Genomic DNA, 12,639 nt, shown 5'->3' with positions numbered 1-12,639 from the left:
TTAATCATATCTTATTGTTGTTTGTATTCAATATATATGAATGAATTTTTCTTTGTTTGTACAGTGTTAAAAATTGTTGATTTTCTTTGAAAAATGTGAATATAACAACTCTCTTTCATCTGTTTACATTTTGTGATGTAATGTATATACTGGTAGATGAAGTTACATTAGGATTAGGATTAGGATAACACCCCTCTTACCTTGCTCTGACTTGTCTGGAGTGGGTTTATACAGGATGAGCTGGTAGGGGTGCAGACAGGTGAGCTAACTGGTGAAACATCAGACACTCCACTATCGGGAGTTGGTGGTCTTGTATCTTAAAATATAATAAATGTATATCGGTACGTATTAAAAATAACTTCTTTGTATGTAGGTTCTGAAAAGTTAATATAGTTAGAGATTTATTAGAATGTATCCAGATCAGTTCAGATATCCAGATATAACCACAAAATCACTAAGATAAAAGATGATTACATATACTGGTATATTGACAGCAGTTTTGAGAATTTTTCAGTCAGTGTGTCGGTGATATGTATTGCAAGTTTGCAAAACACTCGACCCGACAGCGTCGTTTGACAAAAGACAAGATGTACAAGCATTTAAACATTTTGTTCTGTTAACAATAGTTAATTTAGTATATTTATGTCTTAAATATTTATCTGTATTCGACATAAAAGCAAGTCTCACATCACGATGCACAATTCTTTTTTTTTCAAAATCAAAACAAATTTAATACAAACTCAGCAGCCACATGCATTGCAATGTAGCTGCCTAAATATGTGTGAAAATTATTGCATGGCCAGATTTCTCTCAGCATTAAGGTAAAATGTCATATTTGGAACTGGGATATTGTTTTGGCTTAAAACTATCTGATATAAATATACACATACTTACACATTCGAAACTTTTCACTTGATGGGGTGTTTCGCAAAGATGCTTCTTTATATTGACTGCCATTGTTTATCCATGTTTGAACTTGGTGTGACTTAGGAATGGGTAGCTGGCATTTCAATGGTATGGCATTTGAAGAAATTGGATTACAAGACAAGTCTGAAAGTTTGGAAATAATTTAAGGTTAATCATTAAACAAATAAGTTAAACTAGTCTTTATTATAACATGGTTACCACGGTAGCCTGAATGTTATTATAATGCAAATTTTGCACTCCCTGTGAGAACTTGCATGTTCATTGCAGTATATCGTTTGAATTGAATATGTGATGTTATTGTCGCATCTATCGCTAATCGCCAGGCTTGTTGGCTGTTTCAGAAAATGCAAAGAATCACAACTAAAAACATCAGTATGGTGAGTATAATCGTTGGTTTGTTGAAAAATACTCAAAATTTTGGCGATTTTGTCCCATCTTTGCATTTGTTTCTATTCTAGCCCTGGAATTTGAATAAAAAAAATTGAACATGGCTGGAAAATTCTGAAAAATTATCAGAATGCTCGTTAACACAAATAAAACCCAACATCCACATGAAAGTTATTATATAATACAATATAGTGAGTTGGGTATTATGTTTCCAAAATTATCACACTATTACAGTAATAGGCATTTTAAAAAAAAACATGACTCTTTGTCAACACTTATGATAGTAGTATAATCCAAGAAAAGATTTTGAAATTGACACATAGCAACGTGATATGAACAGCTATTTTGTAGAGCATGTTATAATGGGATTATAAATAATACAGTCAGATAATTTATTTTAGCTGGGATTAATTTTCGCTGAAAAGACTTTTTGGGTGTTTTGTAAGGAATTTATTCCCACTAATTCTTGATGATTTAAGTGTAAAATATAGGAAAAATGTATATTCACTGGATTTTAATTTCAGTGAATTATCCCTTCAGCGAAAATAGCGAAAATAAATTCCAAACGAAAATAAAGTTTTTTACAGTATTTGATAGCTACCAAGTAACAACCCTTTTATAACTGCTGAAAGAAGCGCCCCGAGATAGAATAGTTATTTAATACTGTAAAATACTTTATTTTAGCTGGTATTGATTTTCGCTGAAACGATTTTTTGGGTGTTTTGTATGGAATTTATTTTTACTGATTCTGACAAGTTCAAAGTAAAATACTAGTATAGGAAAAGGGTATATTCGCTGGATTTTATTTTCACTGAATCATTTCTTCAGTGAAATTAGCGAAAATTAATTCCAAGCAAAAATATAGTATTTTACAGTAGTACATGTACATTATTATAACTTCCCATGACGCATTGCAGGTCATCTCATACAAGTTCCCTAACTATTAAAATAACATGATTATAAGCTCACCATTTGTAATCTGTCTACTTTTCATCAGCCTGCTTTTTTCTGGAACTGCTTCTCCCTGTTTATACAGATAGTTCAAAGTCAGCTTGTCCATAGTTAGTTGCTGTCCATAGTCTTGGCACAAATCAAGCACGTCCTTGATAATATCCTGATCTTCTCTTTCCAAGTCAATATTGTTCATATTCTTATATATTCCTGTATAGATAATATTATTAATCTTTACATGAAAATTTAAAATTGTACTGGCACCATGCATTAAAGTACTAAAAGTATTGTTAAATGTAAAATAATACCGTAAAATTTGTTTTAGAAGCCGCATCCGTAATAGAAGTCGCACCAATTTTTTTTTGAATAATTGAGAACCAAAAAGTCATCATTTCTCATATGTGTAGAAGCCGCATTTCCCTCTGTTGCATACAGATTTTACAGTACTTAATATTTAACCTTATGATTCATTCTCATGTCAGATATTTTACAAGTATTAAAATGCTTATATCAAAAGAACTCTGTTTAGTGTAATTTTGTGTAATAAGTGTTCATAAATTTGTTTTACTGATTTTCGCTATAGTAAGATTATACTGTAACTGTTTTTTGCAGTAAATTTGTTGATGTCACTTGTGACTGTATATTCATGGCAGGATGTTTTAACAATATTCCATAATTATTTAATGCTTATTATCCTATCATGCCAATTTGTATGTATTACCTTTCAATTTTAAAAGCTATGCTAAAATTATGAATTATGAAATTATGAATTTATCTGTCATGTTTGATATTTTTTTTTTTTAAATTAAAACATTAAAAGAAAACTAGTACAGTTTTTGAGTTTAGTTGTGAAATGTAGTGATTTTTGGATTTTTTTTCATGGATTACTAAAAATGAAACCCAAATGAACAAATGATGTTTACATTAATATTAAAATACTCAGACAAGGCTAACAACATTATATTCCCAGATGAAAGAGCTCAGCAAATGAAAGAAAATGCAATTTACAGTTGTTTCTTTTATCACTTTTTCTTCTCTAAATATTCAACTTTTATCAGTTTATGTAGTCCACCATTTTCTTCAGCAAAGAATTATGGGTAAAGTATGACATCATATCCACTGATGTTAGAAATTGGGAAAATGATTTCATCTTTAACTTGAAAGGTTGAAATTCAATTTGATTGATATGATAGCATATATGTACCAGGGCCAAACATGCATATAAAATACGGTAGTTGTTATGGCAAAAGAACTGAAAATATTTATTTCTGTGTTTTTCTACTAAAACACAATTTATCAATGCGAGTAGCTTATACAGGTGATACATAACCTGTAGACTACGTAAAAGGGACAAAAAAAGTGGCATTCTATTTTCAACGACCAAAATAACGATTATTAATTTTGCATTTTTGGAAATATTTTTACTTGCTGTGTATTTGTAACATTCTAATTTCCATTATTATAATTATATAGATAAGTAATATGCACACCAAACATTTGAACTGATTTGCTACTGTATTTCCCACATTATAGACGAAAACATTTTCTCAATTTTTCACAACAGGATATATACTTTACCCACAATACTTTGCTGGAAAATCAAGATGGCGGACTACATAATACCACATGCTCCCAGATGAAAGAGCTCAACAAATGTAGAATGCAATTTATAGTTTCTTTATATCATTTTTTTATTCTCTAGATAATCAAATTTTCATCAGTATTATCATAAACCTTAGAAAACAGGGACATGCAACTTCTGTCTGAGACAAAAGAAAATCCAGTTTCCTGTGTGCAACGTGGGTTATAATCCCCTGTATAGATAATCCCATTAATACATATACATGTACCAATACATCTGAAACAGTTTTAGTTCTTACTTTTCTACGCTTTTTTTATATGTTTGATAAGTTATGCTGTGCCAATATTCACATTTGTCAGTGTATAACGGGTGCACTATGCTATATCTGTTCTAAATATGATGAAAAATTCACTTGTTATGACACAAATTTTGACAGGTCATTGTTCACTTTTAGGCAGCTTTGTTTTCTTGTAGAGAAAACTGACCATTTTTTCACCCCCTTTCCTGTTTTCATAGTGGAATAAAAACTGTTAACTTTGCCATTTTCAGTTTCACTCGTATCAATAGAATGGACTGGGCTATTCAGTTTTAATCAAATGTAATTTTTCTGATTATATTCTAACCACAAAGTTGGCTCATATAAAGAAACTGTAAATTGCATTCTCCTATATTTGTTGAGCTCTTTCATCTGGGAGCATTATGCCGTTTGCCTTGACTTTTGCTTTAACAGATCAATATACAAGTAGAAATAATGGCAGACGACACCTCATCGATCAGGATAGTTTTTTTGGGTCTTTATTTGTGTTTTTTTAATTAAATAAAAAACTCTTTGTACTCTTATATACATTTCATATATATATTTTTTAAGAATGTGGAATAGAATTTTGTAAAAATGCATGTTCTTGTCCTCTCATAACAAGTGCACAAGTTTTTGTTTACTTATGGTACACCTGTGTACTAATAAGTACTGCTTCATTAATATTCATGATTGGCAAACATAACTTCCATATTACTGCGCATCGATCAATACTGCCGCTGTACTGTCTTCGTGCATACTTTGAGGTATCTTCGTAATAACCTTATATTACAGCCTATTATTCGCTTAAGTTATTGTCATGCAAAATTATCATTTTGTAATTATTCAACTGTAGTGATATCTAAACTACTAGGAAGAATCACAGGCCCTCTATCCTCTATCTACATAGAGGGACTCTGAAAAAATTTAAACCTACTAGGAACACGTTACCCTGATGCGTATACACGGTCAGGGCCATGTCGGGGCTCAACCCTATCAGAGTTCAACCCGAGGGTTTATTGGAGTCGAACGCGTATACACGGCCATTTTCGCTGGCTCGAGCCGACCCGAGACGTAGGGCTCTGATAAAATGCTGTTGTGTGAACGTAGCAATTAACTGGAAACAACAATACAATCAGCATTGATTACTGTAATTATAAATGTAAAACTCAAAAATTGCTTAAAAGCCGGAAAAATCTGCAATGTTACATCACGCATGGTATCTACTGCAAAGTGGAAATAACACACCTAAACCATTGTTGATATCTGTGCAAAAGTCATACAAGGAAATTTACAAGTCCAAGAACACAAAACAATTCACAAGAACAACTACACAGCATAGTCAAATCAATGTATGGACCCCATGGTATACATGAAAATGTAAATACAAAATAAATGTCAGTGAATACAATAATTGCACAAAAATCTTGCAACCCCCATGAACAATCTCTATTGCAATATCAGCCAATTGTGAACTTTAAATCATATTTATTAGGATTCCCGCATGAAGTTACAGGGATAGGAAATTATAGAAAAATAATGAATTCCTCTGCCCAGGTTACATGTATATAATAAATTCTCTTACTAATATTTGATGGTTTTTTGTGAGTGTACAGGACTATATGTATATATAATTGGTGGTGGGAATTGCGAAGCCAGTTATAAAACGTCTATAGAATTGTTAACAAATATTATCGTGAATATCAGTGAAAAACTGAATGCACAAGTGTCTTGTTACAATTAAACCCCCCAAAAAACAAAGTCACAGCAAAATGAAATAAAAGTCTGAAAAGGGATACATGTATTTACAAATAAACAATACCGCGGTGTCCGTAGTTGACCATTATATGACATTCATCTGTCAAATGTTATGTGAAAAATATAATCATGTGAAACAGTATTTGGGAGATTTGGTCTATTTTTTATTTTAGGTATGAAAATGTCAATAACTGTTCTAAACAAAAAATTATCGCAACAAAGCACTTCGCTTGGGTACGGTTCTTTTTTAGTAAACGTGGATTGAGAAAATCAACTTGCGATGGTCAGTCCTGGCTGTCAGTCTGGGGAATTATTGAAATCAACAACATGTCGGAGAACGGTAGCGTTACAGGGCTTGCTATGTGGCATATACTAGCAGTTTCTTTTTTTTTTTGGTAAACTTGTACCATGACCACTTCACACTTCGGCAATTACAACAGGCCGAGCTCGACTATTTTTATCTGGCCGAATTTAACTGTATTCAGTGCTACGGTATCGGTAGTACAATCATTAATTTGTTTACTGGGTCTATTACATTAACAAGTTGTAGCTGTGGTTCCGCAGTTGTGTCTTTTCCTTTTCTTTTTGTTTTGTTTTGTTTTTGCCAACAGTACCTATTTCTATTTATGCAAAGTTGTGGGCATTTTAGTGGCTTCAATATATTTTACTTGCCACATAAATTATAACAATGGGTGATAACTTCAATTTCAAGATGCTTTCCCTCAATATAAAAGGGCTTAACTCCAACAAAAAACGTAAATCGGTTTTTAAATATCTTCAGGAAAAAAAGGCAGATATAAATTTTCTTCAAGAAACATACATGTACAGTACAAAACAGGTGGAACATACTTGGCGGAATGATTGGGGTGGTGATGTGATTTTCTCGCATGGTAACAGTCATAGCCGAGGGGTTATGGTTCTCTTTCGAAAACATTTTGACATCAGTGTCAAGAACTCCGTTGTTGACAAAAGAGGTCGATTTATCTACGTGCATCTTGAAATTGGTGAATGCCCCTTTCATTTTGTCAATATTTACTCCCCCAATTTGGACGTCAATCAAATTAACTTCTTAACTGATATTTATAATATAAGGAATGAATGTAATGTTACTAGCGAAGACAGAATAAATATTGGTTGGGGATTTTAATGTGGTGCTGAATCCAAACATTGACAAAAAGGGGGTAAGTAACAATGACCAACATTCCCCCATTACCTTTGCAATTTGTTTGGGACATCTGATATTCTTGCTGCAATTAAATCTGACCATTCCCCCATCACCCTTGTAATTAAATGTTTGGATCACTGTAAAAGGGGTTGGGGGTACTGGAAAATGAGTATATTAGCGTCTTGTAGCGGGGAAAAACGGGTTGGCGCGAAGAATTCTGGGATATCACAGATAAAAGAACGAAATGGGAAATTATGAAATACAAAATTAGACAATTCAGTCAAAAATATTCCAAAGAAAAGGCTAAACTTAAGAGAGAAAGTGAATTAAACAAAATATCATGATCTAGAATTGTCACTTGATTCCTTAAATTACAGTAAGGTCAGTGAGGAAATCGTAACCAAAATGACTAATATTAAACATTAATTAGATGAAATTGAAAATTATAAAATGAACAGATTAATGTTGCGAACACAAGCTCAGTGGCATAAATATGAGGAAAAAAGTAACAAGTTCTTTTTGCAATTGGAAAAAAGAAATCACACAAAAAAGCATATAAGAAAACTTCGCAAGAATGACGGCAGTACGATTACTAATCCAGGAGAAATTCTTAATAAAGCCAAAATGTATTATACTGACCTTTACAAAGCAGGAGATCCCTGCATGTCCGATTCATTAAATAACTTTATGTCTAATTATCAAATCCCCAAATTATCTTTATCGGACCGCAATCTATGCGAAGGCAAACTGTCCTTTCAGAAGTGTTTTTGTGCACTCAAAGAACTGCAAACTGGAACCTCTCCGGGCATTTTACTTGAAGTTTTGGTCTTAGTTTGTAGTTGACAGTTTGAATGAAGCTCACCAAAAAGGGTACTTGGTACCTCACATTATACATAAGAACCAGACTGCCTACGCTCAGGGGCATTATATTGGGGAAACAATTCATACTATTGTGGACGTTTTAGACCACACCAAATATAATAACATTTCCGGCGTTCTTTTATGCATAGATTTCCAGAAGGCGTTTGATTTGATTAATTGGTCTTTTTTAAATCTGGCACTCGAGAAATTTAATTTTGGTCCATCCTTCATTCACTGGGTCAAATGTATATATATAAAAACATTTCTAGTTGCATTATGAACAATGGGGTTAGCTCTGGTTATTTTAATAACAATAGAGGCACTAGACAAGGAGATCCATTATCGCCTTACCTATTTTTGATCGCAGTCGAACTTATGGCAATTGCAATTAGAAATGACAATGACATTAAAGGTATTCATATTCACAATGATGTAATCAAATTGGCGCAATATGCGGATGATACGACTGTCCTCTTGCATGATCTAAATTCTGCCAAATCGTTAATTTCTGTAATAAAGGGGTTTGGAAAAATGTCTGGTCTTAAAATTAATAATGACAAAACCGAAACTATGTGGATTGGGTCACTTCGTTACAGGAAAGATAAACCATTGGGCATTAAATGGCCTGACACGCCTATCAAGATACTAGGAATATATATCTCTTACGATGAAATGCGATAAAATGAATTGAATTTTCAAAAAAAGAATCGTAGATATATTGTCTCTAAATTCATGTTTTCCCCCAATTTATTACATGTCCCAAACAATTATGTCAAACAAATAGAAAGCATTATTTTCCGTTTTATTTGGGCTAACAAAAACGAAAAGGTGCGTGGAGATATAGTAAATCTGGATCTTGATGGGGGTGGTTTAAGAGCACCGCACTTGCCAACTATGATTGCATCATCACAAATCATGTGGTTGAAATGACACTCAGTGTCTTACCAGGATTGTTCATATCTCCACAATTATATGCATAAATATGGTGGTTTACAACTATTTTTATTATGTAATTATGATGTTAAATATTATAAGGACCTACCAATTTATTATACAGGAATGTTATTTTCCTGGTCACAAGCAAATTCCGGTAGCAAGTCTTGCTTTGTATGGAACAATAGAAATGTACTTATTAATAATAAGCCAATCTTCAACAGAAACATGATGCAAGCTGGAATATGGTATTTTCAAGATTTGTTTTAGAGTAACGGTGTTATATTTCCTTTTGAAATATGGGTACAAAGTAGAGTTAAATTTAATAATTTGTGCCTTTGGTTTGCATTGATCAATATAGCAAAACGAACAAAAATTCTGCAGGCTAATGATCGACAAAGTATCCAACTAACATTTATGCATTCAATTAAAATTTACTGGAGACTTCTGAAACAAAGATATCCTAATTCTGGTGGTAGAATCTGTAGCTATCTTGAAAATAAAAATATTAACTGGGATGAAATATTTCAGCTTCCACATGTAGTAGCAATAGATTCATACACGAAGATTTTTCAGTATAAAATTCTGCAAAATTGTCTTGCTACCAATTATTGGTTACACAAATGGAAAATTAAAGATAGTGACAAGTGTAGTTTTTCATATATTCTGTGATTGCATTTGCACCCCTGTAAAATTTCAGACTATTCATTTGTAAAATTAAAAATGTGTTTAATATAGAAAAACGTCTTGACATATTCAATGACAAAAGTGTCCTATTCAGAAACCGATGGGGACCACAAACGCAATACTTAGCGGATTAGTTTATATTTTTCTGAATAGCTGTTGGCATACAGCGTTGGCTGATTTTTTTTTTTTTTTGTACTTGTCTATGCTAATTTATTTGTTGAATAAACAAGCAGCCCCTCGGCTGAGATAGCTCCGCTGTTAGTAATGCACATTTCAATTAAAGAACAGAAGATATCATTAGAAAATGAACAATATGCATAGTATCAATGCAATGGGACTTGCTGTTTTCAACAAGAATTCAAAAATATCATTTTTCACCATAAATGATTATGGTTTTTAACAAGAAGAAAATATCACTTTTAGTACCTATATATGTAATATCAAAGTAATTGGACTTGCGGTTTTTAACAAGAAGTTGAAAATAACACTTTTTACCAAAAATGACAAAAATATTCACCAAAATTAGAAAATTAAAGATAGCATCATGAAATGAACAAATCTGAGAGAGGTCCACATGTAGTACCTACATATGTAATATCAAAGCAATTGGACTTGCGGTTTTTAACAAGAAGTCGAAAATATCACTTTTTACCAAAAATGACAAAAATATTCACCAAAATTAGAGAATTGAAGATATCATTACAAAATGAACAAATCTGAGATAGATCCACATGTAGTACCTATATATGTAGTATCAAAGCAATTGAACTTGCGGTTTCTAACAAGAAGTCGAAAATATCACTTTTTACCAAAAATGACAAAATATTCACCAAAATTAGAGAATTAAAGATATGATCATGAAATGAACAAATCTGAGAGAGGTCTACCCAAGGTACATATACACCAAGTATCAAAGCATTCAGGCTTGTAGTTTTCAAGAAGAAGTCGAATAAGTAAAACATTGACACAGACAACGGACACGAACGGAACAACACCGTGCAGGCGGACGATGATGTACATGTACAGAGGGCTCATGTCCGTGACTGCGATTTGCCATCGGACTAGCACCTAGTACCTCGACTCAAGCAGTGAAATGAGTCACTAGTAGTACTTACGGCTGGAGTTGTCTCCGGAACCAACAATTAATGGTAATGTAAGTAGTTTTTGAGGAGAAAACCCCAAAACATGCTTCGCGTACACTATAAATCCATCAACATACTAGTATGCAAAGCTTCCTGATGAAAAGCCTCGTTCTCGTAAATGGGGAATTCCCATCTCATTGTGCGCATTTGATTGGACGCTGCTTACGTCATTAACGCGTAGTTCTATTTGCGGTATCGAATTACGACAATTTACGACAGTGCACTTTGCGGCTATGGTAAAATGGCGACCAACAATAACAAACGTAGTCTGCCGCGGTTTCGTGGAAAGTTTTCTAAAACTGGTGATATTCCCAGTAAGTTTCGCTCACTTAAACCATTTACTTCTAATACTAGTTTATGTGTTAAAAGTGGAAATCAGAGTGAAACTTCTAAAATATTCAACGAAAACCACGATGAAGAAACATTGCGATTGGGTTCAGGTCGCGATACTAGTAGTAGTAGTAGCGGCGGTGATTGGCGAGTTGGCAGACGTGTCGTCGATTTAAATTACGTTGCTAAGCAGTTGAACCACTGTAAAATGTGTAAAAACCCACTGAGGCTTGATTCCTGTATTGGTGAATCTCGATATGGTTTGGCAAGCATACTGTACGTACAAGTAAGTGGCCCATTTTTTTTCAGTGATTTGTTTTTAATTTTATTATTATCACATCAGCTTGTATTTGATTTGTAACTTTTTTCACTCCCTCTTTTCACCCCCTTATGTGTTAATAAATATTGCAGCCACTGTCAGTATGATATCGCGTACATGTTGAAAATCACACATAACTTTATACTAGTATCCTATCTGGGTAACGACTGTCTTGGCCTTGAAGCTCGCCATGTTGTACAGGAATGCGTTCATTTTACCAGTTACTAGTACCCAAGGTTTACATTCGTTTGTTATAATATTTATATAATACAAAGCCGTTTTATAATTTTTACAAGAATGTAATGAATTTATATTACAAATAACCCGAATACTCAGTGCATTATTTTCAAATAATGAGAATGTTGTTAGTATGTAAATATTCTTGGGTGTTTTCATATTGTGAAAGCCTAAATTATTCTACTGCACTACTTATATTTTAGTGTGATGAAGACACCTGTCAAGTAGTAAATGATGTTCATACAGGGAAGAGACATGCTACTATTGATTGCCACAGCAGAAAATGCTATGATGTAAATACCAAGTTAGCTGCTGGTGAGAAAGTCCATAGTTTATTTCACGCATACTCAGTTATGCAAAAGAAACAATGTTACCATTTTTCTTATAAATTCTTAACTTTTTCATATTATTTAATTTCATTTTTATTTATTTTGATTCACAGCATAATGTTTGTGATACTGATTTTTACAGTTAAGTATACTCATTAGTTTTTTTTAGTACCAGAACTATTATGATATGCATGTCTCATTTTCAATGAACAGAGAACTCAATACATTTATATAAAAGTCTTTTTAAAATTATTATTTAAATTGGTATTGGCCTGTCACTCATGATGTTATAAAGTATTTTGATCGAGGAATATTAAACTTCAAGACAATCTGACAACTAAAATTTCCAACTTTTTCAGGAATGCTGCATGCAGGAATTGGTCCAACTCACGTTAATGCATTATTAACTTCAATGAATATTCCTCCAGTTGATGAGAAAACACTGAAACGCAGAGAACGAGAAGTTGGTAAAGTTATAGAGGTTGTTGCTCGCCAATCTTGTAAAGATGCATCTGAGATGGAGAGATCATCCACAATCAGCAGTATTGAAAGTACTGAGTTACCAGTGGTCAAAATACCTGTATCATATGATATGTGTTGGCAGAAGAGAGGGAGAGCACACAATAGCTTGACAGGTATGGTATAGTTATCTTTCCATCTATTTTTTTTTTCAATTTACAATCATTTGTAAATGGAAATACATGCACAATCTCTGTTTGGGGAGAAAACCCAAATG

The 12,639-nt window shown here is 32.9% G+C and overlaps 2 protein-coding genes across 4 annotated transcripts in view; one reads left to right on the top strand and one right to left on the bottom strand.

The window, feature by feature from the left end:
* The window catches only part of LOC102808619 (uncharacterized), a 41,850-nt gene extending 31,066 nt beyond the window's left edge, over nt 1–10,784 (bottom strand). The window contains exons 1-4 of one of the 3 annotated variants that reach the window (XM_085505783.1): nt 10,662–10,784; nt 2,284–2,475; nt 895–1,050; nt 201–316 (exon numbers count right to left, since the gene is read on the bottom strand). In XM_085505783.1, the coding sequence (XP_085361909.1) occupies nt 201–316; nt 895–1,050; nt 2,284–2,461 (450 nt within the window). In that variant the 5' untranslated portion in view covers nt 2,462–2,475; nt 10,662–10,784. Of the gene's footprint in view, nt 1–200; nt 377–890; nt 1,051–2,283; nt 2,476–10,661 lie in introns of those variants that run through there. The other 2 variants (XM_085505784.1, XM_085505785.1) reach the window with 2 other exon arrangements.
* A 132-nt stretch (nt 10,785–10,916) lies between these two features.
* Nucleotides 10,917–12,509, top strand: LOC144344900 (uncharacterized). The gene is made up of 4 exons (XM_085505413.1): nt 10,917–11,304; nt 11,778–11,889; nt 12,017–12,044; nt 12,263–12,509. Exons 1-3 carry the CDS (start codon nt 10,930–10,932, stop codon nt 12,019–12,021), a joined length of 492 nt encoding a protein of 163 aa, XP_085361539.1. The 5' UTR covers nt 10,917–10,929; the 3' UTR covers nt 12,022–12,044; nt 12,263–12,509.
* The last annotated feature ends 130 nt before the right edge of the window (nt 12,510–12,639 follow it).

This window comes from Saccoglossus kowalevskii, chromosome 11 (assembly GCF_978046115.1).
Source record: "Saccoglossus kowalevskii chromosome 11, keSacKowa6.1, whole genome shotgun sequence".
Classification (NCBI taxonomy): domain Eukaryota; kingdom Metazoa; phylum Hemichordata; class Enteropneusta; family Harrimaniidae; genus Saccoglossus; species Saccoglossus kowalevskii.
Note: the sequence above shows the minus strand (reverse complement) of the source record. Positions and strands in the feature narration are given on the sequence as shown.

Excerpts from the sequence above, each read along its gene's own strand:
- LOC144344900 (XM_085505413.1), top strand. The coding sequence starts at position 10,930 with ATGGCGACCAACAATAACAAACGTAGTCTGCCGCGGTTTCGTGGAAAG. Across the intron at positions 11,305-11,777 it reads CAAGCATACTGTACGTACAA|TGTGATGAAGACACCTGTCA; the intron begins GTAAGTGGCCCA and ends CTTATATTTTAG.